The sequence below is a fragment of the Bos indicus genome, chromosome 11 (genome assembly GCF_029378745.1).
Source record: "Bos indicus isolate NIAB-ARS_2022 breed Sahiwal x Tharparkar chromosome 11, NIAB-ARS_B.indTharparkar_mat_pri_1.0, whole genome shotgun sequence".
Lineage (NCBI taxonomy): Eukaryota > Metazoa > Chordata > Mammalia > Artiodactyla > Bovidae > Bos > Bos indicus.
The window spans coordinates 101,057,152-101,073,835 of NC_091770.1; the positions used below are offsets into that span (position 1 = coordinate 101,057,152).

The window sequence follows — 16,684 nt, forward strand, 5'->3', positions numbered from 1 at the left end:
CTTCCATTTTCCTTCCCCAGAGATGATCATCCCACGAGTCCTCAGTAATTTCCTTGACAAAGGGAGGGTACTAAACTCTCCAAAGTCCAGTTGAGTCCCACCTTCTTTTTTCACTCGGCCTGATAGGATAGACAGTAAATGTTTTATATCATGGTAAACTTAGTTTTGTCATCATATTAAGTATTATTTGATATTTTCATTCCAAATAAGCAGATGACGAATGTTTCCATGCAGCCTTCACCTTTTGTAAGAAATAGCTAAACATTTGCCCTTCCTAAAGGCAGAAGAGTCTAGGAAGTTACCTTTTGATGATCACTCATTACGGTTTCGAACAATCCCACAGCAGCAGGCTGTTCTGACCCACTCGGGCTGCCGTTTTCAGGTTCACAGCTGCAGCCACCTCGGCTCCTGTTCACAACTCACAGAGCACAGCCTCGATGCTGCCCTTCTCGGCCTCCAAGCCGGCTTCCTCTGGACCTCTCAGCCACCCCGCCCCCCTCTCGGCATCATCCAGTTCCTTGTCATCCAAGTCCTCAGCCACTCCGTCCGCATCAGGTATGATTTTAAGCAAACATCTTCAAAGCTCGGTCCCGAATTCCCATATTAGCATTTCTCCAAGTTATTTAAAAATCCTAGCCAACATGGCTGGACTGGATTCCTTTTTCTTGCTTCCTGTAACTCACACTGAAGTCCAGTGCCTTTTGTACTCCAGTGTGGAAAGATTCATAGTGGCTTCAGTGCTTGTCTCTGTCTTGTGGGGCATTTGTCTTCACGTAGAGCTTGCTCTCCATGGAGGTCCGTCACCAAGCAAGTCTTGAAGACACATAGACGATAAGGAACCTGCAGAGGCTTTCTGCTTATTCCTCTGGTGACTGTCCTGGATTTTCACACTCAGCCCTACCATAAGCAGATTTTTAAAATAAAGATCATGATAATGGTTATATCCAGGTTGAAGTGCATTATACAGCTCAACGAGCAAATGTACCCACCCTGTCTTTTTCTTCTTTCAAACCTCGGAAAGGCTGCATATTATAATCTGAATACCATTCCTTTCCCTGAGAGTCAGCATCATGCACTGCTCCTTTATGTCTTTCTTTCTTTTTTAAATATGAATTTCTAGTTTGGTGAGCTTGGATTTTTTTTCTTTTTTTAAGACAAATTACTTTTTGGCTGCACTGGTGTTTGCGCTTTGTGCAAGCCCTCTCTAGCGGTGGTGCGCGGGCCTCTCATCACAGAGGTGTCTCTTGCTGCAGAGGGCAGGCTCTAGGGCACGCAGGCTCCAGTGGTTGCAGCACACGAACTCAGTTGCTCCCCAGCATTTGGAATCTTCCTGAACCAGAAATTGAACTCTTGTCCCCCACATTGGCAGGCAGATTCTTAACCACTGGGCCACCGGGGAAGTCCTGTGTCTTTCTTTTTTAATGTAAATTTTTTTCTAAAACATTGGAAAGTTAATCACAGATATGAAACACTTCACCCCTAAGAACTTCAGTGTCTCTCTCCTAAAAACAAGGGCACTCAATACATTATCACACTAAAGAAATTTAACAGTAATTCAGCCTGTAGCCCGATTCATGTTTCCAGTGTTGTTACTGTAATGTTCTTATAGCTTTGTTTTCCCCCTTTGTTTTTCTAAAAGCCACTCAAGGGCTACAAGCTATATTCCGATTTTGTCTCGTTAGTCTCAAGCAGTCTTACCGTTTTTGTCTTCCTCAGCATTAACATTGGTGAGATCAGGCCAGTAGTTTTGTGGACTGTCCTTCAATTTGGATTTGAGAGTTTCCACACAGTGACATTTACATGAAACATTTTGAGCAGTAACACCACGTAGTTGATGTGTGTGCCACATCACGTGATTTCCTTTTGTCCTGACATAAGTGACATCATTTCGCTCACAGTTGTGGTGGCGTCTGTCAGATATGTCTCTGTTTTTAAGTTTGTTGTTTGCTCATGCCAGTGATAATACCCAGCCAGACGTACTTGCATAGCCATTTGGTGTTTGAGTGCCAGGAATAATTTTATCTTGGTAGATACTGAGCTGTATAAATTCCTGAAATCCCTCTTAGCTGCTGATCAAGGACTTGTAGCATTTGCCAAAGTCACCTCATTCTGGGACTTTTCACCAGATTCTGGCAAGTACTTGTCTATGACCTGAAGAATTAACAATCCTTTTCACATCTCTTTACACTTTAGGGTAGAAGAAATGTACCACACCGCATATACACTTTCTCCCTGTCTGCTGCTCACCACCCATATCTCCCTACTGCCATTGCTGTTATTTAATTCTTAATAGTTTGGTGGCTCCTGGATCATTGGATTGTACTCTAGACCCACTGGGGGAGTCCCTTCTCTCACTGTTTAATCTGGTTCTCTTGAGATGAGGCTTGGATACAAGTTTTTGGTATATTTGTTTTTTAAAAGCTCCTGCTGCTAAGTCACTTCAGTCGTGTCCGACTCTGAGACCCCATAGACGGCAGCCCACCAGGTTCCCCAGTCCCTGGGATTCTCCAGGCAAGAACACTGGAGTGGGTTGCCATTTCCTTCTCCAATGCATGAAAGTGAAAAGGGAAAGTGAAGTTGCTCAGCCGTGTCCGACCCTCAGCGACCCCACGGACTGCAGCCTTCCAGGCTCCTCCGTCCATGGGGTTTTCCAGCAAGAGTACTAGAGTGGGGTGCCATTGCTTTCTCTGTTAAAAGCTCCTAGGTGATTCTTATGTGCAACAGACTTGTCCTAGAGGATTCCAGGAGAGTCCCGAAGGCCCTGTGAGTTCTTCCTAGGGATGGGAATTGTTGCTCTCATGGTCTTTAAACTTTGTCCCCAGTTCCCAGAGGTCATCAGGCGCCTCTGTGAGGATTAGGGATGGGCTGAGGGGACTGCCTCCTGGGCCTGCACACCAGTGCGCATACCTGTTATCGGAGACACTCCAGTTTACCTGCTTTACAAGGGAACTTCCTGTTTTAAAATGTTATGTGTGTTTTTTAGGTATTTGGAAACCGTGGATATCTCTTTTGGTAACCAAGATCATAAATGGAGGCCAGGGACAGTGAAAAACTTATTTCATTAGATTTGAGGAAAGGATATTCGTGGTGGAAGAAATAATGGGAATGAATACTGTTTGTTTTGACTGACCTCTTGTTCTTACAGGGAGAGCTGCTCAGGGCAGTCCAAGTCCAGTGCCCTCAATGGTCCAGAAATCACCTAGGATAACCCCTCCAGTGACTAAGTCAGGCTCTCCTCAGGTATGTTTAAACTCAGCCTGCAATACTGTGTTTATTAATTTACTGCCCCAAACATACATGTTTATAAAGTGAGTTTTTTTTGGTTTTAGAATTCACACCTTTGCAAAAGTATTTCGGACTATGTGATAGGCAGTACCAAAGTGGGAGCTATGAATGTTTGTAATGTCTGCTTATAAAAGCCATGTAATGCAACCCTAGAATCTTAGGCTTGTTTTCTCTGCTGATTCCTGAGCTTATCCATGCTATGTTCCATTTGTGGAATCCTATTCATGTCTGAAGACTGTAGTATACCACCTGATTTTTTTCTGTCATTCCCAAAGTAATCAAGAAATCTCCCACTGCCCTCTTTTTTTTCTGCCTTTCCATTACGACTTGGTTCATTTTATTTAATTTTTTACTAACATAGAGTACACATAGGGGGAAGGAGGATACAGGTGACACATATCCACCTGGATGAATTGCCACCAGCTGAGTACACCTTGGTATCCCACACCCAGAACAAGAAACAGACCATACTGGGGTCCCTGAGTTCCCCTCCTGTGAGCCCTTCTAGACATTACCCTTGCCAAAGAGGTCTCACTGTCATGATTTCTAATAGCATAGCTTAGTTTAGCCTGTGAGTATCTTCTGTAGAATGGAATGATTCAGTATACATTCTGGTATCTGGCTGTTTGGCTCAGTGTTATGTCTGTGAGGTTTTTCCGTATCGTCGTTGCTGTCTGGAATTCACTGGGCGACTATTACTACAAGTTTCATCCCACCCTTGACGGACATTTGAGTAGTTTCCAGGTTGAAGTCATTGTGAATTGTGTTGTTATGACCACACCAGTTGATGTCTTTGGGTGAATATGTGTATGCGTTTCTAGGAGTGGAATTGTTAGGTCATAGAATATGCATGTATTCCTTCTTAGTACATTCCCACTAGGCGTATTTGAGTTCAGCTGCACATCCTCACTCAGAGAAGGCAATGGCACCCCACTCCAGTATTCTTGCCTGGAAAATCCCATGGGCAGAGGACCCTGGTGGGCTGCAGTCCATGGGGTTGCTAAGAGTCGGACACGACTGAGCGACTTCACTTTCATTTTTCACCTAAATGCATTAGAGAAGGAAATGGCAACCCACTCCAGTGTTCTTGCCTGGAGAATCCCAGGGACAGGGGAGCCTGGTGGGCTGCCGTCTATGGGGTCGCACAGAGTCGGACACGACTGAAGTGACCTAGCAGCAGCAGCAGCAGCAGCACATCCTCACTAGTTTTGTAGTTTACATTTTTACATTTTTATGTTTAATGTATTTTTATTTACATTTTACGTTTTTATTGTTGTTGTGTTTTGTGGTTTTAATTAACATTTCACAGATGACTAGTAAAATTGAGCTTTTTTTCATCTGACTATCTTCTTTTCAGTGGTGTCTGTACAAGTCTTTTACCTCTTTTTCCATTGGGTTGTTTTTCTTATTGACTTGTAAGAGTTCATTCCTAATTGGATATGCATATGCATGTGTAAACACATAAACATATAATACAAATACTTTCTCACTCTCTGAATTGCCTTTACCTTCCCTTGAGGTCTCTTTTGATGACAAGTACTTAATTTTAATGTAATTTAATTATTTTTTTAAGATGAGTACTTTTTGTGTTCTGTTTTGAAAATAATTTCCTGTTTCAAGGTCAAAAAGATATTTTCCTAAAAGTTTTATTATTTTACTTTTCGTATTAGATCTACAGTCTATCATCTCAGTTTATTTTTATAGTTTAAAGAGAATTTTCTGTCCATTTCCCGCTTGATTATTTGAGTGCCCTCAGAACAGGAGTCGTATCTTTTCCTCTGTCTCTCTCCCAGTCTGCTTCCTTCCCCACCCCAGCACATACCTGTGCAGGCTTCACAGGAAATGCCCAGTTTACAGCTGTAGCTTTTGGCATAATACGTGACATGTGGCATTTATTAAATAAAGCTGTTCTACTGAATGCTTATGCAACCTAAAAACTCTTCTATATGTTCACTGGTGAAGGTAACAAATCACTTGAAGGTCCTCTCAAGTTATAACATCTCTAAAGCAGAATTCTTTTTTTTTTTTCCCATTATTTATTTATTTGGTTGTGCTGGGTCTTAGTTGCAGCATGTGAACTCTTAAGTTGGGGCTTGTGGGATCTAACTCCCTGACCAGGGATCAAACCCAGGCCCCCTGCAATGGGAGCACAGAGTCTTAACCACTGGACCACCAAGGAAGCCCCAAAGCAGAATTCTTGATCTGTATTTCCCAGGAACCTGGCCTTGTTCTGGTAGTCCCATCTCGAAAAGCACTAACCTGGCAGTTTGCTCCAGCCCCTGGTGCGGAAGTCATCCTGGATGCCTCTCTGTAATAGCGCCTGCCGTGGTCCACACTAGCAGAGGTCTTGCCAGCTCTGCTCTGTGGTGTGTTATTTGTCATAAATCCACATCTCTGTCCCTGTTGATATCGAATTTCAGGCCATTATCATCTACCCTCAGTAGCCTCCTGACCACTCTCTTTCTTCGCCTGCCTGTCACTGTCATCCATGCTCTGTTGAATAGCAGGAGGACTCTTCTAATATCACAAATCAAAGGATAGTTTCAACTCTCCTAAAACTCCACTAGTAGTTTTCCAACACAGAATAAAATCCGGACTCCTTGGTATAGTCTTCCATGACCTCCCTCTGCCTGCCCCCAACTCCCTCCCTGACTTCAGGTGCCCACATTCACTTCTGCCCCGAACTTGCCAAAGTCTTTTCTGCACTTGCTTTTCTTGCTGCCTGGAGGTGCTTACCTAAACTTGCCATAGCTTTCTCCCTTACTTCATATCTCAGTGCAGAGACAGTGCTCAGTGAAGGCTTTTGGGCCATCTCATCTGAAGCAGTGTTTTCACTTTTATTCTCTCTATATGTTCCTGTTCATTTTTTTCGCGTCACTTGCTGCAATTACTGAAGAATTGTTTACTTCTGATTATGTCTTGTCCCAGTGGAAGGTGAGTTCCGTGAGAGTAGGGACCTTATCTGCCTTGTTTACCTCCATCTCCACTGTCTAGAACATGCCTTATACCAAGAAGGTACCCAGCAAATACAGGTTCAAAAGACTGAATGGTGGAACGGTAACGGTATTGTGAGAGTGCTACACCTGTGGCAGACACTGAGCCACCTACTCCAGGAAGCCATTGCTTGTAACATCTTGCTTGGGGTGTGGGACGCATTTTTAAACCTTTGCCTTTCATTTCAGCCAAAATCACTTCAGCCTCCTGTTACAGAAAAGCAGGGACATCAGTGGAAAGAGTCAGATCCTGTGATGGCTGGAATTGGGGAGGAGGTAAATTTGTTCCTGCAGATTTTTTCCAGAAATAGCTCTGATAGTGAGACTTGAATGGCTCTGGGTGCTGACTCCTGTGTGACTGTTTTATTCTGGCATTGAGCCTTGGCGTGTCCTGGGAGTCTCTGCTATTAGTGGGCCCAGAAGCCGTGACAGGACTGCCACACCATTCAGACTGAGTCGTCTCCTCATTTGTGGCCTTGACAGATCGCTCACTTTCAAAAGGAGCTGGAAGAATTGAAAGCCCGAACATCGAAAGCCTGTTTCCAGGTGGGCACATCTGAGGAGATGAAGATGCTGCGAACAGAATCAGATGACCTACATGCCTTTCTCTTGGAGATTAAAGAGACCACAGAGGTTTGTGTTTTTGATGCTCTTCCTAAGTTAAACATTGTCATCCTGATACTCCATGGGCATATATATTTTCTCTCTTAAAGGACACTGGTAGTGTTTTTTATGTGGACGAGTGGCTCAGCCAGGAATGCCTGACTTCAAACCCTGCCTTTTGTTTTAGTCGCTAAGTCGTGTCCAACTCTTTGTGACCCTATGGATCGTAGCCCGCCAGGCTCTTTGGTCCATGTGATTTCCCATGGATACTGAACAATAAACTCTGTGACATTGTGCAAGTTATTCTAATAGCTCTATGTTTTATTTTTTTCATGTGGAAAATGGAATAATAAGTACTTTGTATCCCATTGGCACAAGGCATTCCATTAAAGTTTATTCTAGTTGTTAGTTTAGTTTAGGTATATTTGAAAATTTACTAGCTTTTTTTCTTGGTATAAAAGCAAACTTTAATGAAGATGTTGTGGGCATTTACAGGAGAAAACTTACTGTCTTTTATAGTCAATTGTTAGGTTATAAAGTGTTAAGTTTAAGAAAAAAGCAGGATACTCAAGAGCATATACAATGTAAAAATAACAAATGTTTGCTGTTCACTGTATTATTTACTGTGTTACTTTTTTTTTTTGGCTGCTCAGGGTCTTAGCTATGGCATGTGGGTCTAGTTCCCCAACCAGGGATCAAACCCAGGCCCCAGCATTGAGAGCTCTTAGCCACTAGACCACCAGGGGAGACCCATGTGTTTCTATTATTACTCTTTACTATGTGCCAGGCATCTCAATATTATCTCAATGAATCTTCACAGCTTTTCTGTGTGGTAGGCACTGTTCTTTCTGTTTTGCAAGAACAGGAAACCTAGGCTTAGAGAGATGAAGTGTTTCCCCAAAGTCACCCAGTTACTGAGTGATAGTGCCCGGATCCCAATTCAGACTGCCTGACTCCAGAGTTCTTGTCTTAAATATCAAGCTTGGAAATAGGAAAGTTCTCGAGGGTGGGGGAGGGGTAAATTGGGAATTTGAGATTAAGAGATACACACTCTATATATCAAATAGATAGACCACAAGGACCTACCATATAGCACAGGGACCTGTATTCAATATCTTGTATTAATAATAACCCATAATGGAAAAAAATCTGAAAAAGAATTATATGTGTGTGTGTATATGTATGTAAAACTGAATCACTTTGCTGTACATTTGAAACATTTTAAATCAACTATACTTCAATAAAAATTTTAAAAGTTAAAAAAGGAGAATTCTCCAAGGTTTTAGCAGTGATCATCTTTATTTATTTATTTATTCTTTATTTTTCGACTGCACCCTGCAACATGTAGGATCTTAGTTCCCTGACCAGGGATTGAACCCACACCCTTGGCAGTGAAAACACCAAGCCCTTCCTTACCACTGAACTGCCAGAGAAATCCCAGTGGTCATCTTTACATGGAAGGATTACCAGTATTTTTATTTTTCCTGAGTTTCTGATCATTAAGGTTGTATTTTTTTAATGAGAAAGGAAAAAGAAAAAAAAAATGAACGTTAGTATCTTTCTTTCCAAGCAGAGAAATCAGTTTTGGCTCTGTTCAGATGCTCATCTTGTTAAATATTTGAGAAGCACCACCTTGATCTAGCAAGAAAGGTTTATTTCTCAGAAATAGCACTTTTGTATCAGCCCATCCTTGTACCTTTTCTAGTCTCTTCATGGAGATATAAGTACCCTGAAGACAACTTTACTGGAGGGCTTTGCTGGTGTTGAAGAAGCCAGAGAACAGAATGAGAGGAACCGTGACTCTGCGTATCTGCACTTGCTCTACAAGAGGCCACTGGACCCCAGGAGTGAAGCTCAACTCCAGGTAGGAGAACCTCACCAGAGCTGCCGAAAACAGACACCTAGACGGGCACGCTCCTCTGGAAGGTCCAGGTTTGCAGGACTGCCTGGACAAAGTTGTTCATTTCCTCTGAGTGCTAACCCACTTCATATATACCTCCTTGACTGTAACAAAGAAAACAGCACTTTCCCCCTTGAGGTTTTTTGGATCAACAAAAACAATTTTTAATTAAATCTTAAGCATGGTAGAAAGTAGCTGTTGAAAAAGATATATTTAGAAATCAAATCAGGAATAATAATAATTATTAATGTAACAGCTATTTATTGGCCTGAAAAGAAAAGGTGTTGTTTTCTGGGAAAGAAGGTTGGGAGAGCATTCAGAAGAAACAGCATGAGTTCATGCAGAGATACGGTCACATTTGAAGTGTCCATAGTAAAGGGCCTTCCTCTAGTCACAGAGTACTGAGTTGAAATTTGTGTCTGATGCTAAGGTTACTGCTGCTTCCTAGAATCAGCCTGACTCTTTTAAGTGACATTGTCATCTTCAGTTAGGGCACATACCCTTGTCCAAGAATAATTTTGAAAATACAGTTAAACACAATAAGATCTTGGTACAGATGTAAAAGTATTTCCCAGTGTATAGCACTTCATCTTCATTTGTATACACATTTAATGTAATGCTTCATTTTCATTAGTGGAATGCTCTATTTTATTTATTTTTTTTACCAATTATTTATTTATTTATTTATTTTTTAATTTTTGAGAGTTAAGTTATGGCGCCGTAAAGGTTAACACTAGATCACAATTTAAAGAAAATTATTGAAGGCCTAAAATGAATTAATAGGTAAGACTTTTAATAATGGTAAATTCCATTTCTAGTACTGATACTATTCTTTGTTTTTGAGAAATGACCTTTCCCCCACTGGTGAGATGACTTATGCATTCTATTCTGTGAATAGATAGGTGCAGAATTATTTTCAGTGCTGTTTTGTAGGATAATTTTGTCTGTATTACAGTTAATTTCATGGGTGGGAGAGCAAAATCTAAATGGGTGTACTGTTGGAGTAGCAGAGTACAATGGAAAATTCCTAGGCCATGTGGAGCTACTTTACAAGAGCTGAAAAATGAGAACTAAGCCAGAACATCGGTTCCCTAGAGACCCTGGGCTGACACACCCTTTCTGTTTCCCTTTTCTTAACACTATCTCTCTGTCACACACTTTAAAAGTTGGGTTTCTCTAACATTCTAATGATTATTTGTTGTTATTTAGTCACTAAGTTGTGTCTGACTCTTTTGTGACCCCATGGACTATAGCCCACCAGACTCATCTGTCCATGGGATTTTCCAGGCAAGAATGATAGAGTGGATTGCCATTTCCTTCTCCATCTAATGATTATATTAAAACGTGTTATGTTTTCCTTATTCCTTGTGGTTCTCAGTGTAAAAAGACTTCAAAGTCATTTTAACTGTTTTGAGACACAATCCTGCAAACTACTAGAAAACCGAGTCATTTTGCCATTTCATTTTTTTCTTGCAGGAAATTCGGCGCCTTCATCAGTATGTGAAATTTGCTGTCCAAGATGTGAATGATGTTCTAGACTTGGAGTGGGATCGGCATCTGGAACAAAAGAAAAAACAAAAGTGAGCGAGATCTCTCACCCACCATCTTGATAGTGCTGTGGCCTTTTAAAAAGATCATCTAAGAGGGTTTCTGAAAACCCTACACAGGTTCTTTCTCTTTGACACAGTCATTATACATCAAGAAATTCTATGGAATAATAACATTGTTCACAATAATACATAAAAGAATTTACAGCACGGTTAATGAGAGTGAAAAATTGGATTCAGCCTAGTTATGCAAAAGTTAAGAGTAGCTAAATCTGACCACATTTTTCTCTTAAACAAAATACTGTGTAACCGCTGAATCTCATATTCTCAAAAAAAAACATGTTAAATATCTTTTCTGAGAAGGCAATGGCACCCCACTCCAGTACTCTTGCCTGGAAAATCCCATGGGCGGAGGAGCCTGGTAGGCTGCCGTCCATGAGGTCTTGAAGAGTCGGACATGACTGAGTGACTTCACTTTCACTTTTCACTTTCATGCATTGGAGAAGGAAATGGCAACCCATTCCAGTGTTCTTGCCTGGAGAATCCCAGGGATGGGGGAGCCTGGTGGGCTGCCGTCTATGGGGTCTCACAGAGTCGGACACGACTGAAGTGACTTAGCAGCATACAAAATATATAATTGTGTAACTGTAATTATTAGGTACAGCATATAAAAAATGAAAAAGTTAAGACATGAAGTCATACTAGATGACCTCAGTGTGGAAGTCTAATGTAAAAAAAGGCTGGTAATAAATCTATCAGAATACTCATTTAGAGCTGCAAGATGGGATTCCGAGGGGTTTTTCTTTTACACTTTCCTGTATATTCCAGATTTTCTTTTGCAGGAAACATTGCTAATTAGTTTGGATAACTAAAAGGATGAGAGGAATGACAACAGATAGAGGAAACCCTTCTCTTGTAATCTTCTGTCCATGGATGTTTGGTTTGATGCCTTGTGTTTTCCAGAAGGAATAGAATGCAATACATTGTGAAAGCAATAAGGTGATGTGAAAAACAGGTCAGCCCTCCAAATGCTAGATTTCTGAAATACCTACACTTGATCAGTGTGATTAGCCTTGTAAGGAAATAAACAGGAAATGATCTGTTTATTTGTTTACAAAACTGTGAGGTCACAGACTTAAGTAGGCAGCCCGAGTGTTGTGTCAGGGGCAGGGGTAGAATGTGTTTAAAATCCAGTAAACAGAATTTAATAGATGATATTGTACAGCGTGGAGAAAGGTTTTGTGCCTAACCTGAGGAACCTCAGAGCCTAGGTGTGGTAAGACAGAGGTGAAAATTGATCTTCCCGACACTGGCAGGGGCAGATTCTGTGGCCTGGAGCCCTTGTCCCTGGGGGCAGCTGGCCCCCTTTAGAAGAGGTTTCAGAGTGCACTCCCCTGTTGCCAAATTCATGTTCCTCCCCAAGTGAGAGAATGGCTTGACCTGACTTCGTGAACGTTCTGCTCGGCTTGACGGTTGGAATACTGTTGTCTAATTAATACGTTGACTTTTTAAAAAGTGCATGAGGCTAACAAGAAAAGCCAGGCTTTCTTCTCCTTTAAACAACCCCATGGATTTTCTATTAATACTTAATGTGCCTTTTTTAAGTTTCCTTTCTGCAGAGTTCTGATTCTTAAATCTATACGGTTTGCTGGAACGTCTCTCTTTTAGACCCTTCTCTAAATATTATCTGGAACCCCACTGAAATGCCTTTTAAAAATGTATGTTGAGCTAATGACCTTGTCACCAGAAAGAAAGGGACCATTGTCCTTTTCTCCTTTTAATTCTTTTGGGTGGGGACCCCCGGCTGCCAAGTCGTGTGCTGTCCTCTGTCTCTTGACGGCACTCTGAAGATCAGCTTTTTTTTTTAATTAATGAGTCTGTTTTTGGCTGTGCTGGGTCTTCACTGCTGCATGCAGGCTGTCTCTAGTTGTGGACAGTGGGAGCGACTTTCCAGTTGTGCTGGGCTTCTTACTGAGGTGGCGCCTCTTCTTACGCAGCACACGTTTCGTTGCTCCATGGCATGTGGAATCTTCCCGGACCAGGGATCGAACCCTTGTCTCCTGCATTGGCCGGTGGATTCTAAACGACTGGACCACCAAAAAAGTCCCTCTTAGTAACTTCTTGATGTTTCTTTCCCACTAGTGGTTCTTCATTTTATTATTTTCACTGTTACAGTCTTTTCTTTTCTTTCCAGTGGAAATTTCTTTTATTTGAACCATTCTCATACGTTCTTTCCTCCTTGCTCTAAACAGGCGCCTGCTTGTGCCAGAACGAGAGACACTGTTTAATACTCTTGCCAACAACCGGGAAATCATCAACCAACAGAGGAAGAGGCTGAATCACCTGGTGGATAGTCTCCAGCAGCTCCGACTTTACAATCAGACCTCCCAGTGGAGCCTTCCCTTGGATGTTCCCTCCCAGAGCACCACACACAGGTGTGCAGGAGAACACGTCTGTTAATGCCGCGTGCACTCAGTAAATGAGGTGGGATGAGTGAATAAATACACAGAGCAAAGTGAACTAGTTGTCGAGTAGTTTAGATGTGCGTTTGAAAGTGACTCTGCTGTCTTTCATCTGTGTAATTGTGGTCAGATTCCTCACCCTCTCTGATCCTTTTTCCCTCTGCCAAAAAGTGGGGCTAACAATAGCCTTCTCAAGTAGCTCAATGGTAAAGAATACCCCTGCCAATGCAGGAGACGCAGGTTCAATCCCTGAGTCAGGAAGAGCCCCTGAAAAAGGAAATGGCACCCCACTCCAGTATTCTTGCCTGGACAGTCCCATGGGCAGAGGAGCCTGGCAGGCTACAGTCTGTGGGGTCGCAAAAGAGCTGGGCACGACTGAGCACGCGTGCACTCAGGGAACTAACAATGTGCACCTCATGGGGTTACTGGAGGGTTTAAGTCTTTAAAGCACCTAGTAGTATGCCTCGGAGAAGGCAATGGCACCCCACTCCAGTACTCTTGCCTGGAAAATCCCATGGACGGAAGAGCCTGGTGGGCTGCAGTCCATGGGCTTGCTAGGAGTCAGACATGACTGAGCGACTTCCCTTTCACTTTTCACTTTCATGCCTTGGAGAAGGAAATGGCAACCCACTCCAGTGTTCTTGCCTGGAGAATCCCAGGGATGGGGGAGCCTGGTGGGCTGCCGTCTATGGGGTCGCACAGAGTCGGACACGACCGAAGCGATGCAGCAGCAGCAGCAGTAGTAGTGTGCCTGATGGAACAGGCCCTTGATAGATAATAGCTGGTACTGTAGTCATAGCATTGTTGTTTAATTGAAAATTAGCTGTTGGGATTAGGTTGATCAACTTGTCTGGAAACTCAGATTTGTCATTTTGCAAGTGTGGAGATTTCAGACCCTGCTTAGACAGTTTACCCCTGAAGTTACCAAAGTGGTAACTGCCTTTCGTCTAAATGTATAGATTTTAATTGCCCTTCCTTCTAGAGCCCTGTTGGGGTTGTGTTTGCTCTGGGGTGGGATGTGATAGTGAGACTGTGATCATTTTCCCTTTGGGTTAATTCGTTGTTTGGTCAGATTTTCCATTTCCCTTTCAGGATGCTCTCATCTCTTGCCTTTGTGTTTAGGAGGATAATGTGCCATCACCATTACCATGAGTCCCAATTTCTCAGATCATAGGTGGTTCATACGTAACATTGTCCTCTTTCAGTTTTGACAGCGACCTCGAAAGCCTGCGCAATGCTTTGTTGAAAACGACTCTAGAGGCTCACCCCAAACCATTGCCTAAAGTACCAGGTAAGTGCATTGTCCCCAGTCTTTAAACTCTGTTCTCTTTCTGACCTTAAAAACCAAGTTTTAAGCATTTACGGGTTCACGAATTTCTTGCAGCTAAACTGTCCCCCGTGAAACAGGCACAACTGAGAAATTTCTTGGCCAAGAGGAAGACCCCACCAGTGAGATCCACTGCTCCAGGTAGAGGAACCCGGTCCTGAATTTTTAGGATAAACTGTATAGTACATTGTGTGGGAGTAGGATGGGGTTTGTGTGTGTGTGTCTGTGCGTGTTTTTCTTTGGTTCTTAATGGGAGATAGAGGAAGTGTCTCCAGAATCTGTCATCCATCTGCATATGGGATTAAGAAGAAGCTTATACATAGTCAACTCGGGGTGGTTGTTTTGGCTTTTACACTGTGTTTTCCATAGTCCTCAGGTTCTGTGGCAGTGATTGCCAAGGATCTGGGGGGAAGCTGAACTGGTTCCATGGGTCCTAGCCTTCACTTTAGCTAGAAAAGCTTTACTTTTCTGATTCGTGTTGGATTTTGAGTAAGGCTGCATTTGAAAAAAGACATGCTCAGTAGACACGCGTGACTAGTGGCAGTCTAACGAGAAATGCAGACATAGGACATGCAGGTGCTGGTGGGTATGAGTGGACTTGCTGAGGGACCGTGCTGCACGCTGACTTGCCTCAGAACACCTCGGGTGGTGCTGTCCAGTGGAGCTTCCTGCAGTGCTTGTGGTGTTGGATCTGTGCTGCCCAATACAGCAGTTAACCGGTGGCCACCGGGTACTTTAAGGGGGATGGTACAACTTAGAGTTCAGATTTTTCATTTGTTTTTCATCTAAATAACCACACATGGCTGGTGGCTACCAAATTGACATTGCAGCCTAGCAGTAGCCCTAGTACGTTTTTTAATTAAAAAAAATTCTTTTGGCTATGGCTGCCAGGCAAGACCACATGCGTGGTTTTCACTTGCAATTGTTTATATTACGTTTGAAAAAAGTGAACCCGTTAGTTGCTCAGTTGTGTTTGACTCTTTGCGCCCCCATGAACTATATAGCCGACCAGGCTCCTCTTGACCATGGGATTCTCCAGGCAAGAATACTGGAGTGGGTAGCCATTTCCTTCTCTAGGGCATCTTCCCGACCCAGGGATCGAACCTGGGTCTCCTGCATTGCAGGCAGATTCTTTACTGTGAGTCACCAGGGAAGCCCATGTTACACTCACATTATGACACGTAAAATCTTGTAGAGTGATGTGTCCGTAGGGCAAATAAGTCAGTAAGTATTAGCAATACTTTTTAAATAACTTGAGGAGGAGAGAGGGCTGTTTTTTGCTTGATTTTGGTGTTTCCAGTACACAGACAGTTACATGACTTCTGGAATTCATGGTAGAAAGTAACATGGCATAAAGCCTTGCCCTGTAGTTTATGGAAGGAGCAAAACAGGGAAAGTGAGAATCGATTTTAGTGATTTTTTTTTTTTTTTAACTAATTGTCTCATTCAAAAGAAGCGTTGGATTTACCTGGCATTGTTTGAGACCCTCGGAACTGAGGATGTGATGTCTTCTCCGGTTTGTATTAGGCCTGTTCTTAGAAGTTTGTTGTTGGAAGGCAGGGACACCATTGTGACTGCCTGTTCACTCTGCTGTGGGAGTTGGTTGCTTTTCTGAGGTGGCGTTGTTGCCCGTGAACTTCCTGCTTTTACACCAGTGTGCATCCTGTCTCCCACCTCACATTTTTTTTGCCTAACAGTCAAAATGTTCTTGTCCTATACAGCTCAGTTTTGCAAAACCCATTTGAGCAAAGACTATCTTTGTTCACGTTCAACTGCAGCTGCTTCCACTTAAAATAAGTAATAATTAAGTCGCTTTACAAATTGGATATTTCTCTAGCGACAGTGAAAATTACATAGCTTTTGGACTCGAATTGTCTCAGTTATCTTTTGTTTTGGGCTCTGTAGCCAGCCTGTCTCGGTCAGCCTTCCTGTCTCAGAGGTATTATGAAGACTTGGATGAAGCCAGCTCAACGTCATCCATTTCCCAGTCTCTGGAGAGTGAAGACACACGGACATCCTGTAAGGATGACGACGCAGTGGTCCAGGTCCCCCGGCACGCTCCCGTGGTTCGAACACCTTCCATCCAGCCCAGTCTCTTGCCCCAGGCAACTCCTTTTGCTAAATCTCACCTGATTCATGGTTCGCAGGGTATGATGGGAACTTCAAGTAAGTAAACAGTGGGACCAGAAACAATCTTTTCCCTAAGAGGTTCCTAACTCATGAAGGAACTGTGGCTGGGTTTTATTACTAGCACATGCAGAAGTGGTGGGTTCTAGCCCATTTCTGCTGCTGCTGCTAAGTCGCTTCAGTCGTGTCCGACTCTCTGTGACCCCATAGACAGCAGCCCGCCAGGCTCCCCCATCACTGGGATTCTCCAGGCAAGAACACTGGAGTGGGTTGCCATTTCCTTCTCCAAGGCATGAAAGTGAAAAGTGAAAGTGAAGTCCCTCAGTCATGTCCGACTCCTAGCAACCCCATGGACTGCAGCCTACCAGGCTCTTCCGTCCATGGGATTTTCCAGGCAAGAGTACTGGAGTGGGTTGCCATTGCCTTCTCCGCCATTTCTG

The 16,684-nt window shown here is 43.0% G+C and overlaps 1 protein-coding gene across 2 annotated transcripts in view; it reads left to right on the forward strand.

Annotated features, from left to right (window-relative positions):
- NUP214 (nucleoporin 214) overlaps nt 1–16,684 on the forward strand; it is an 89,090-nt gene that overhangs the window by 18,733 nt on the left and 53,673 nt on the right. For both annotated transcript variants that reach the window (XM_019971034.2, XM_019971033.2), the window contains exons 13-22: nt 383–555; nt 3,146–3,240; nt 6,468–6,554; nt 6,762–6,911; nt 8,587–8,745; nt 10,258–10,361; nt 12,581–12,763; nt 13,996–14,081; nt 14,175–14,258; nt 16,023–16,283. In XM_019971034.2, the coding sequence (XP_019826593.2) occupies nt 383–555; nt 3,146–3,240; nt 6,468–6,554; nt 6,762–6,911; nt 8,587–8,745; nt 10,258–10,361; nt 12,581–12,763; nt 13,996–14,081; nt 14,175–14,258; nt 16,023–16,283 (1,382 nt within the window). The remainder of the gene's footprint in view (nt 1–382; nt 556–3,145; nt 3,241–6,467; nt 6,555–6,761; nt 6,912–8,586; nt 8,746–10,257; nt 10,362–12,580; nt 12,764–13,995; nt 14,082–14,174; nt 14,259–16,022; nt 16,284–16,684) is intronic.